This window comes from Staurois parvus, unplaced genomic scaffold (genome assembly GCF_062004578.1).
Source record: "Staurois parvus isolate SC_StPar_1 unplaced genomic scaffold, SC_StPar_1.0 ptg000118l, whole genome shotgun sequence".
Taxonomy (NCBI): domain Eukaryota; kingdom Metazoa; phylum Chordata; class Amphibia; order Anura; family Ranidae; genus Staurois; species Staurois parvus.
In genome coordinates this window covers 3569340-3581802 of record NW_028317914.1, presented here as the reverse complement: position 1 = coordinate 3581802, position 12463 = coordinate 3569340, and the positions used below count along the sequence as shown (strand labels likewise).

The following is a 12463-nucleotide window of genomic DNA, read 5'->3' as shown; positions in this document are numbered from 1 at the left end:
GCTGACCTTTTCCTATCTCCCTCCCTTCTCTCCATCTGTCTCCCTTCCCGTCTGTTCTTCCAAGAGCTTCACAAACTTGCTCACTTCCAGTTAGCACTTAGGCAGCCCATACATTAATCACTTTGTTTTCCTTTTAGCCATTGGGTTTCATGGAAAACAATATATGATCCAATTCCCCCTTCTACACATTCAACCTTGCGACTGGGTCCTGGCATTCCACCTCTGTGAGGGTCTCCAGCTTCCTCTTGTGATCCTGCCCCTGCTATTGACAGCGCCGGTCCGGCGTATCTGTTTCCGTGGTAGCAGCAGTAGCGCATTAGGACCCAGTGCTGGTTACATTATGGGGCTGATGGGCTCATGCACGGGAGGGCCGGCACTATTGGTTGTAGACAGCTTGGCCTAGCCGATGTCTTCAGTCTCTGACCATCTCCTGTAGTCTGTCTGCAGTCTTTGACCATTCATGGATTCTTGAACCAGGACCCTGAGGTTACTAGTTGTGCCTCTGACAGTCATGTGCTTCTTAGAAGCCATTTACTCATGCTGAGAGGATAAAATGAATAATGTTAACTTCTAAGGCCACATCTAATCTATGCACAAAATCCAGCTGGTCATAGTCGAATTATAATATGCATTGATCTTCATTAGTGACACATTTAACATAGGGGATTATTTACACAGTCCTGGCGTTTGCTGAAATTGTTTTAAAGTATAAAGAAAAGCTTTCAAGAGTTTTCCTCTCTTTCTCAGGTTTGAAGCAATACCTGAGGAAGAAAGGAAAACTCTTGAAAGCTTGTTGTTTAAGTTTTAGGTTAGTACAGTAAAAAGATATCATTGCATACCACATTACTCTCATCTTTTGTAATCAAATTTATATATACTTATTTAGTTTTTTTAAGTGGTATGGTTCATAATGCCCCCCCCCCTCCCAGTTTTGACTGTGGTATTTTATGTACCCTCCTCCCCCCCATATATTGTTCCTAGAGTCACCACTGCCCATTGGTGCCTCTGCTTATTATCGAAATATGGTTTGATCATAGTGCGGTGGATCTTGTGGGCCCCTTGGTGAAATCGGCTTGGGGTCACCAATATATCCTTTTGGTACTCAATTACCTTCTAAAAAGTGATTGTGAGAGAATTATTTAATGTTCTCGAGGTCCGGGTTCCTTAATGAAATTCTGAAAGACCAAGGCACATCATTCATGTCAAATGGCAGACCTATGCAAGTTGTTCCTACCTCAGTCTATCACATGCAGATGTATGGGCTAGTTGAAAGATTCAGTAAGTCCTTAAAATCTATGCTCAAGTGGGTGCTGCAAAAAGATGGAAGAGATTGGCACTGCTTTGTCCCAGCGCTCATATTGGCTGCCAGAGAGGTACCTCAAGCATCCACCTGGTTTTTCCTGTTTGAGTTGTTCTACGGGTGTAGACCACGAGGTTTGCTTGATATAATTAAAGAAATTTGGGAAAGTGAATCTTCTCCACATAAAATGATAGAATACATCCCATAAATGAGAGGGAGAATGCAGAGAGACTATGTAGCACGTCCCATTGAGACATGGAGGTCTTGAATTAGCTGCACCACACACTTGCAGAGAGTGTCCTTGCTTTGGCGGTTTTTCCACCTCACTTATTCACTTGATGATAAACATAATAAGTGATTACAACCTTTTGTCTACAGTATATATGAATTTAGCCAATCCTCATGTGGCTATTACCAAAAATTTAATACCAAATGAAAACAACTGTGCAAAAAATAAAGATCTAATTTATTTACATAGAAAAGAAGCTGACTACTAATCAATTATAACAAAATATAATGTAGCCGGTATAACTTTAAAAGTAGTGATATTACAATGCAAATACTGAATGGTACCAATACTTAGAGAAAACTACAGGAAAGAAAGTTACAGGAGAGAAACATAGAATAATGATGGTATGTTACCCAGACATCCTGATGACTGGACTTCAAAAGAGAGAAAGTGGGGGTCTTGCTTTTTTGTTATATACTCTTTGCAAAAGACCACTTCTAGACTCGCCAACCCAGGTAAAGTCACACCCTTCCACATATCTTACCCTCTAATGGGTGGTGCTTAAGAACTGGTCAGTGGCCATGTGGGCCGTGTTTTGCTCAGGCACGAGAGCCCATTCATTTGAATGGACTCCCGTGCCCGTGACATGCAGGGAAAGAAGTCCCTGTACTACTTTGGAAAACGCAGCCCGCACAGGAACCTCGGTTCCCAGTACAGTTGCATTTCCCAGTTTGGACAGCGTGCCATTAGATCTAATGGCACCCGCCCGCGGGTCTGCAATTCTCTGTACAGCTTCTTGTGGATCCTCAACGGCACCACCCACACAGATGTGAACTGGGGGTAAAAAAGACAGGAAGTTCCAGCTGCCTTCCTTCCTCTTCACCTCAGTGGAGTCCTTTGAAGTGGCATCCCCCAGGAGTTATTTGTCCTTTTATTACAGCAGTTCTCAAAATGTCCATTTCCTTGAATTTCTTTAAAACCTACAGTAGATACCTATCAAAAGTTCACCAAAATGTTCATGAAGGTAAAAATTATTATAGGCCCAAAATATCCATTACAGTCCTATATTTTATAGATGTGAAAGGCTGCTTTGTAGCAGGAGAAGGGGGCCTGCATGCAAATACTTACATTTCCTCTCCTCTTTTATAGGAATATTTTGTAAAGAAGAGACACTGACGCCAGCGCAAAGAAGACTGGCTATTAGGTAAGATTGCTCTGTCTGTTAATCTATACATTTTACAGACTATACTGAAATGAAAACAAACTTTTAATACAAAAAGTTCTGAAAATGTCAATTGCCAGTTTGTTGTATCGTATTGTCTATGTGATTTTTGCTGGCTGTGTGACCCACCTGAGCATGGGTGGCATTAGCTGCAAAGAGAGGGGATTTGAAAGAAATTTGACAACATGTTGAAATCCTTCACCAAAGCAGCATATGTAAGGAGAACAACTTGAAGAGTGTTTTTAACTCATGAACCAGGGAACCATAGCAAAACAAAACTGATTTGGATTTTTTCACTCAGTATTAGAGGTTTGCATTGTATATAGTATATTAGCTATCAATGTATGCATTGGAGTTTAAGTGACACCCTTTATTGGCTAGCTTGTGTTAGAGAAGATGCAAACTTTCATGATGCCTTAGATTCCATTTTTAGACTTGAAGACGGGATCCAAGGCATCTTGAAGCTTGCATCTTTACTAACGTAAAGTTGAAGTTCACCTATGACATATGAAAGCTACAATGTATATTTAACAATAGTGTTACTAAAGCCACAACAGTAAAATCAGTCTGTATATGAACTAAAGCATGCTTGTTATACTCATTGTGGAACCTAGGGGGTTAATCCTCTGTATTGTGTGTAAAGGATGTCTGATCCTGTCTTCTCTGATCCTCCCCTTCTTCCACAGTCCCCAATCCATCTTCTCATAGAACAGAGCCTTGGGAGCAAGCTGCACATGCTCAGTTTAGTGTTTATTGCTAGAGATTTTTTTTTTTTGCTTGGGAGAGTGCATGTGATCAGCACAGGCAAATCAGCACTATCCAGACAGAGGGTTAGGGGGTCCTGCAGCTAAAACAATTGCTAAAATATTTGCATTTCCACATTCTGTGTATTGTGGGAAACCAGATATAGTGAATGCAGGGTCATGGGTTTAGTAACACTTTATTATGCCTTGTGTATCTGTATATTTCTGTTGTGCAAAGTCTCTGGGTTATAATGCAATCTGTATGAAAATCTGCTGGCTACTTTCAGTGACACCATGTGATCCATGGTGTCACTCAGCCCCCTTCCTGCATGCAACAGCCTTTGTTTGACAGGGCAAGTAAAGAGGAAATACATTCACTTCTCTTCCAATGTGCAGCTTCAAAAAAGGGGGTGTCCCAACTTTTCTGGCGTTAAAGCTCTTTCTGCTTAGCTAGTGTGGGGAATAGATCCTGGAAAGCAAGCCTGTGTACAAACTCAGGGACTGTGCTGTGGAAATCTGTTTGTAGTGTTGGGTGATCAATACTCTGAGAGCCTTTGATGTCAGATTCCCGTCTACTGTATCCTGTCATTGCCATTCTCAGACTTTATTTCGGAAGGGTGAGAAAGCAAGGTGAGTGAAGAAAACTATCTAAGGGTTACGTGGATTGGTTATTTTCATCAATGTGAATAACCTGAGGCTTTGCACATTATGTTAAAGTGGTTGTAAAGGCTGAAAGTTTTTTACCTTAATGCATTCTATGCATGAAGGTAAGAACCTTCTGTGTGAAGCTTCCCCCCCAGCCCCCCTTTATACTTACTTGAGCCCAATCTCGATTAAGCAATGTGCACGAGAGCAGCGGCTCTCCCTGTTTTCTCTCCTCATTGGCTCAGAGACAGTAGCAGGAGCCAGTTAGGAGGGAGCTGGGCGGGGATAAGCCCCACTATGTGTGTCAATAGACACCCAGAGCAGGGCTCCGGAGCGAGTATGCACAAGTGCCCCATAGCATGCTGCTTGAGGGGAGCAGCCAAGAGCTGTATACTTCATATACAGACTGATTTTATTGTTGTGGCTTTAGTAACACTAATGTTAAATATATGTTGTAGCTTTCATATGTCATAGGTGAACTTCAATTTTTAAAGATGCAAGCTTCAAGATATCTTAGATTCCTTCTTCAAGTCTAAAAAAGAAATCTAAGGCATCATGAAAGAAATAGATGATTGTTTGTCTGTGTCCATTTGCAGAGTGAATCTGTATGGGATTGGTTTTATAATTATCAATCAGCTGCTGCACATGCAGAGCTCTAATGAGGAAAATCGAAGGGTCTGCAGCCCTTTAGACGTGATTTCCCATAGGGAGTATCTCACCAAAAATGACATTTTTGTTGTAGGGGATGTCATAAATCGGACTTAAAAAATGTATAAACCTTCTACAGGACAATTTTATGGTGCAGTTCATAGAGGCCCCAACTAGGAATGATGCTCTACTGGACCTGGTAATCTCAAATCATGCAGAGCTTATTACGAATGTCCATATAAAAGAACATCTGGGTATCAGTGACCATAACATGATCTTATTTATTGTTAGCTGTAAACATCAAGCACATACAGGAAAAATAAAAACGCTTAACTTTAAGAGCGCTAATTTCTCCAAGGCTTAGAGTTGCTCTCCAAGACGTAGACTGGGAGGAAATATTGGCATAGATGAACACAATACAGAAAGGGAGTTCTTCAAAAAGACTGTATGTGAACACACTGCAAAATATATTCCTATAGGCAACAAGTTTAAAAGGCTAAAAATCAAACCTATGTGGCTTATGGCCAAAGTAAAAAAATCTATAGATAATAAGAAAAGAGCTTTTATTAAATATTAAAATGAAGGAACACTATCATTGTTTAAACTTTACAAAGAATATAACAGAATATGCAAAAAGGAAATAAAGGCAGCAAAAATTGAAAACAAACGACAGATTGCAAAAGATAGCAGGACAAACCCCCAAAAATTCTTCAAATATATTAATAGTAAAAAGGTCCGGTCCAAGCATATAGGCCCTTTACAAAATAATCTAGAGTGGGTGACTGGGGACAAAGAAGGCAAATTTATTAAATATCTTCTTCAGCTCTGTGTATACAAAGGACCATGGGGGAGCTCTTGTCCATAATGGGCATGGTATTGACACAGCTCCAGATGATCCACATTGGCTCACAATTGATATGATCCAAAAATATTTAGACAGAATAAAGGTGACTAAAGCACCTGGACCGGATGGCATACACCCACAGGTCCTTCAAGAATTGAGCTCTGTCATTTCAAAGCCATTGTTTCTAATTTTTAGGGACTCTTTAATGACTGACATAGTACTACTGGATTGGCGTAAGGCCAATGTGGTGCCAATATTTAAAAACTGTTCAAAATCTTTACCAAGTAATTATATACCTGTTAGTTTAACCTCCTATAGGTGGGAAGATACTGGAAAGTTTAATAAAAGACCACATAGATGAGTTCTTGCTGGAAAAAAATATTTTAAGCAACAGACAGCATGGATTCATGAGACAGAAGTTTTCAAACAAATCTGATTTCTTTTTATGAGGAGGTGAGCAAAACCTTGGACAGAGGGGTTGCGGTGGACGTGGTATACTTGGATTTTGCAAAAGCATTTGATACAGTTCCCCACACATGACTAATGTGTAAGGTAAAGTCTACGGTCTTGGGAAAATCTGTATGTAAATGGATAGCAAACTGGCTGAAAGATCGTATTCAGAGAGTAGTGATTAATGATTCATACTCTGAATAGTCTAGGGTCGTCAGTGGTGTACCCCAAGGTTCAGTGTTGGGACCCTTACTTTTTAATATATTTATAAATGATATAATATATCTGGGATTAAAAATCCCATTTCAGTCTTTGCAGATGACACCAAGCTGTGGAGGGAAAAACGTCCTTACAGGATGTCTTCAATTTACAAGCTGACCTCAATGCACTGTCTAATTGGGAAACTATGAGCAAATGATAAATGTATGGTTATGCACTTGGGGGCCAAGAATATGCATGCATCATGCATACTAGGGGGGGTACAACTGGGGGAATCAATGGTGGAGAGGGATCTGGGAGTTCTGGTAGATCACAAGCTTAATAATGGCATGCAATGCCAAGCTGCGGCTTCTAAAGCAAAATCCTCTCTTGTATTGAGAGGTATAGACTCCAGAGAGAGAGATATTTTACCCCTCTACAAATCATTAGTAACACCTCATCTGGAATATGCAGTTCAGTTTTGGGCACCAATTCACAAAAAGAACATTCGGAAACTGGAGAAAGTGCAGAGAAGGGCAACTAAACTGATAAGAGGCACGGAGGAGCTCAGCTATGAGGAAAGATTAGAGGAACTGAATTTATTCTCTCTTGAGAAAAGGCGATTAAAGGGGGATATGATCAAAATGTATAAATACATCAGTGGCTCATATAGTGAACTCGGTGTAGAGTTATTCACCCTGAGGTCATCACAGAGGACAAGGGGGCACTCTTTACGGCTAGAGGAAAAGAAATTTAATAATCTCCAAACACGGAAAGGTTTCTTCACAGTGAGAGCTGTGAGGTGGTGGAATAGATTCCCTCAAGAGTGGGTTCTGGCCAGCTCAGTGGATTGCTTTAAAAAAAGGCCTGGATTGTTTCTTAGATACACAGAATATAACTGGTTACTAATATTTATAAGTAAAATATCCGTTTACCTCTCGGGGGATCAGGAAGGAATTTTAACCCCTGCAGGAGAAAATTGAATCGTGCTTTGCTGGGTTTTTTGCCTTCCTCTGGGTCAACTGTGGGTGTAGGATTATAACTACTTTTTTTTTTTTTTTTCACACAAGCAGGAGATGACATTTTCAAGGGGGTGTTCAGAACACCTCCCAGGTAGCAATGTTGCATTTCATTTTACAGCACTGCATATTGAAAAGGAAAGTTACATTTTAATAACATTCAATTACAATAGGCGTCGCACTTGTAAATGCTATATTTTTTTTCCACGAAAGTGCAGTTACCCTTTAAATATAAAAATTTATTTCCATTTTAAACTAGTCAATAAGGGGTAACTTCACTCCCTTTTGGTATTTTTTTTATTAAACTTCTTACCTTTTTGCTGAGTAATCCTCAATTAGCATACTCATGTATCCAACAAATCCAGCATTGTTCTGCTAATTCATCTTCTCTTCCTGGTTTTTGCAGCTGCGTCTGATAGTGCACATGCATGTGTTGTAGATTGCCTTGAAGTCTCCAGGCATGTGTGACATGAGTACTCCAGGAGGGTGCAGGCAGCTGGGGGAATGTCATTTTCACCTAGGCAAGAAATATGGAAGTGAGGCAGCTTATATTTAAAATAAAAAGTATTTACAAAAAAAAAAAAAAATCTGGAATTGTGTGAAAGGAGAGGAAAGAAGTAATATGATGCAAAATGGGCAAAGAGAGTGAAGGTTCCTCATAAAGAAAAACTTCCTATATATGACCATTCCTATTAGAGCTGAAAGCCAGGAAACACTTGCAGTGTTGAACTATATATGTAGCTGTGCTCAAAGTGTTTCTCTCTATCCAGCCCCGAGATTTACACCACCCTGCCACACAACAGAGTCAGGTCGGTGACCTAATTTTCTCTACCTCAATTAAGCAATGCAGCTTAGCCACCTCCAGTGCCATTTTACCAAATAGGCAGAGTAGCAGCCCCATGCTATTTAAGGGACCCAGGACAATGGATCAAAATAATATTGATTTGATCTTGAAAGGAAATGAAAATAAAGCTTTCTTAAACTGGTTACACCAGATATGAAAAATTAACCAACTCAAAGAAATGAAAACTTTACATTACAAACTCTATAGTGAAAATTCTGTATTAATGTAATGTACCAATAACAACTTAAAGTACATAAACCTTAGACAGCAGATTCAGGTTACATTTTGCCTCCTAAAAGCTTATCTGCTTTCAGCCGTCAAGTTGTAAAAACTTTTGTGCAACCTATGTACATGTAATGTACAGTAGTAAAGGTAATTTCCATCTAGTGGCTGACATGCACGCTACTTAGGTCAACGTTAATCACTAGAGCGTGCGCATGAGAAACCTCCGAAAACCTGCAATGAGGACTCCAAGGTTTTAATTGCCCAGGGGCCTCCACAGAGCCTATGAATGGACACTGAAAGAGCAGCAGCAGGATAAAAAGTGTATCTCTCTGCTCTTTGCTTCTGTCAGCACACACTTCAAGACAGTTGATTGGTTCCTAGTGCATTCCCTCCACTAACTAGCCACAACGTTCTGAGAGTGAAGGTACTTCAGGTAGCATAGTATTAACCCTTTTGCTGCCAGAGCAGTTTTTGAATTTTTATGAAAGCAGACAGCCTACAGAATAAAATATTGGTAGTTCCAATTTTTTATGTCATACGATATTACCACTAAGGTCTAAGAAATGCAAAATTTCAGTAAAAAACACACTAATGTGAATTCTAGGGCAAACAAACACAATAAATTACCCAAATGTTGGTAAAATATAAAAGATGAGGTTTCACCAAGTAAATAGATACCAAACATGTCAAACCTTAAATGTGTGTGAGCCTGTGAAATGACAGCAAACCTCAGTACCCTATATTTTCCATAGGTGACAATTCAAAAGCTCCTACAGGTCATCAGTTTAGTGTTAAGGAGGAGGACTTGTGCTAGATTTATTGCTCTCACTCCGGCATGTTTCACAATCAACGTTTTCACTCTGATGCGTGCATTTACATTCATATGTGCGTATATGGGGGGGAGGGGTGGCTCAACTTTTTTTGGGGACATCAGCCAACAGTGGGCTTCAGCCCACTGCCAGCTGAAAACGGGTCAAAGGAGTGCAGAACGAACTACACTCCTTTGATACACAGGAGAAGTACAGCCAAAAGTGCTTTGGCTGTACTTTTCCTTTTTGTTCATTAATATACAATGCAGAACATAAGTCTTGATATTTTTAACCGTTTAGTAGGACAAACAGTGTACATATTGTGATATTTCAGTATATTGGGACCACATTTTCTGGAGTAAAGGTATACTCAAACTTCAGAAGTATACATAAGCAAACTTCAGACAGCAGTTATTTTTCAAATTGATAAGCAGCCAGTTTTATTATAAAAAAAATTGCAGGTATTAAGAGAAAGTAACATACCACAAAAGAAAAACAAAAACCTAGCCTCAGTCTTTCAAATATGAAAAGAATCATAGAAAAATATACCTCTCCTCGTTGGTCTTTCCCTTCACAATGTCACACTATCTAGTTGGCAACTGATAATGAATCAGCCAGCACAATACAGACACGGTTAAATATAGTAAACATGACTAAGATTGGTACTCCTGATCCACGACCTTGTTTCATATCAGTTCCAACTTCTAACAAATTGAAGTCACTAGCAGTAACATGACAGTCAGACAACTAGCATTTTCAGAAGGGGAGGTTACCACTGACAGCCTACATACGTACAATATTTCACTCAGCACAAGTTCATTATTTCTACACGTCCATCTGTACTGCAGTTTCTGGTAACTTTGCTCAGTTCCTAGTGCCATTGTTTCAGCTGCCTTGTGCTACTGTTCTGCACTGAGCATTAACTGAGAAGCAGCTGAGCTTAGTGAATGGAAGTCAGAGAGCCAAGTGTGTGCTATGGTCACAGTGCTCAGCTCTGGCTGATTGTGCATTCTGAACGATGGCTGCTAAAAGCTGCTGGGCGAATTCCTAACGGGTGCCACAAGTTCAATCACTAAAAATGCGAACCTGAAACAGCTCCATCCAGGCGCCGCAGGTTGCTTGTAAACCGACTACCTGCAATATGTTTCTCGGCATGACATAAAGTGAAATCTGGACATGGTCACTGCTTTTCTAGGTTGGACTGATATTTACTGTAAATGTGTTCTTTGGAGAACAACCCTAACGTGAACCCTTGAAATGCAATCAAATGCAGTAAGGTTCCGAGGAAGTAAGCCTAAATTGGAGTTCCTGACAGATAGAAAGATGACATTTAATGCTTTTATGTACTAAAAAAAATAAATAAATACAACTTTCTCAATTGTACAGTACAGAACACAGAATCTTAGTCTTAACCATTGGTGATGGGACCAGAAAACAGGCATATAACCTATATAAGGCAGTGCGCTCATGCTTCGCATTAAAATAACCCGTGTCTGCTCAAACAAAAGTCTGTAGCATGGGTTCTTTAAAAATGTCTGAACCAGCTAATACCTTCCTATTTTACATGCTCTTGGATCTGATCTTGTACAGTGACTGGCCTCACCCTTAAAGTTTTGCTCAGCAATATCCTTTTGAGGAGGGTTTCCTTCAGAAATGGACAGTCTCTGTGGTTGACCCAGCCGTTACTTGCCTTAATAAAACCTCAGTGATTCCTGTGATAAATAATCCCGCTTTCAAGAACCCTTTGGACTTGCAGCTAGAAGCCCTCTTTAAGGTCTTGTTTACTCTGGCATACTCCACCATATAACTTGCCATTGCATCCTTGGCCCTCTATTGTCTGAGCTAAGTTCATAGCCTGAGGAACTGACTCCATTTAACCATTTCAATACCGGGCAATTTTACACCTTCCTGCCCAGGCCAGTTTTCACGTTTCAGCGCTCTCACACTTTGAATGACAATTGCGCGGTAATACAACATTATACCCAAACTAAAATTTTATCAATTTCTTCACACAACTAGAGCTTTCTTTTGGTGGTATTTAATCACTGCTGGGGTTTTTATTTTTTGCTAAATTAACAAAAAAAGACCAAAAATTTTGAAAAAAAACACGTTTTTCTTTGTTTCTGTTATAAAAGTTTACAAATAATTGTTCTTCATAAATTTAGGCCGCGATGTATTCTGCTACATGTCTTTGGTGAAAAAACCCAAATTAGGATGTATTATTTAGTTTGTAGGAAAGTTATAGAGTTCACAAACTATGGTATAGATCTGAATATTGATCAATCCTGAAGTACTGACAGCCAATCTAATTTCTTGAGGTCCAAGAAAGTCAGAATAGTACAGATATCCCCCAAATGACCCCTTTTTGCAGAGTAGACAGTCCGACGTACTTCATAAGAGGCATGGCAAGTTTTTTTGAAGTATTTTTTTTGCATAATTTTTTGGAAAATTAAAAAAATTATTTTCACTATTTTTTTTTTACATACTGTCACCAGTGCAGTACAGCGTCATCATATAACTGGAATGGCGGTGAACAGGGACACTGAATGGTGACAGTATGAAAAAAATATATATATTTTTTTTATTTTATTTTAATTTAATTTTTTATTACTTTTTTTTATTTTTTTTAAGATTTTTTTTCATATTTTACTATGACCAAAGTAGTACAGTGTTACCATAGTAACATTGTACTACTTTGGAGAAGTGATCAGTATTTTTTTTTTTTTTACACAATTTGCTTATAGCAAATAATTACTTTGCTATAAGCAAGCATTTACCTGAATGACATCGATTCATTCAGGTTTTCTTTTTTTTTTTTGTGCTTAGCTGTGATTTGGCCACAGCTAATCACATGACATGTGCATGTGACCTGCTGTGACCATTCACAGCTAGGCACTAGTATACAATGGATGGCATGAATGAAGCCATCCAATGTATACAACTGACATGTGACCTGCTGTGATTGGTCACAGCAGGTCACATGGTACCGGCAACGGGGGCCGGTACTCAGATCTGTCATCGGCCGTGTCCGAGGTACACGGCCGGTGACAGATTGCGCGGCTCTGCAACCGCACGAACTGCGCATGTGCGGGAGGACGCCAAATGGCGTATACCCCGGAAAGCTACAGCATTTTTGTGGCCGCCAAATGGCTATAGGCCGGGCGGCTAATGGCTAAACAGATCCCTCCATTCACCACTATCTGTGGCCTTAGACGTGGGCAGCTTGGTGCATACCCCTAGCCAGGTATGTGGGATGAGTCTTCTTTATATTCACATTGGCTCAACTG

The 12463-nt window shown here is 39.8% G+C and overlaps 1 protein-coding gene across 2 annotated transcripts in view; it reads left to right on the top strand.

Annotated features, from left to right (window-relative positions):
• MBOAT2 (membrane bound glycerophospholipid O-acyltransferase 2) overlaps positions 1 to 12463 on the top strand; it is a 358785-nt gene that overhangs the window by 248549 nt on the left and 97773 nt on the right. For both annotated transcript variants that reach the window (XM_089672019.1, XM_089672020.1), the window contains exon 6: positions 2679 to 2733. In XM_089672019.1, coding sequence (XP_089528145.1) covers positions 2679 to 2733 — 55 coding nt within the window. The remainder of the gene's footprint in view (positions 1 to 2678; positions 2734 to 12463) is intronic.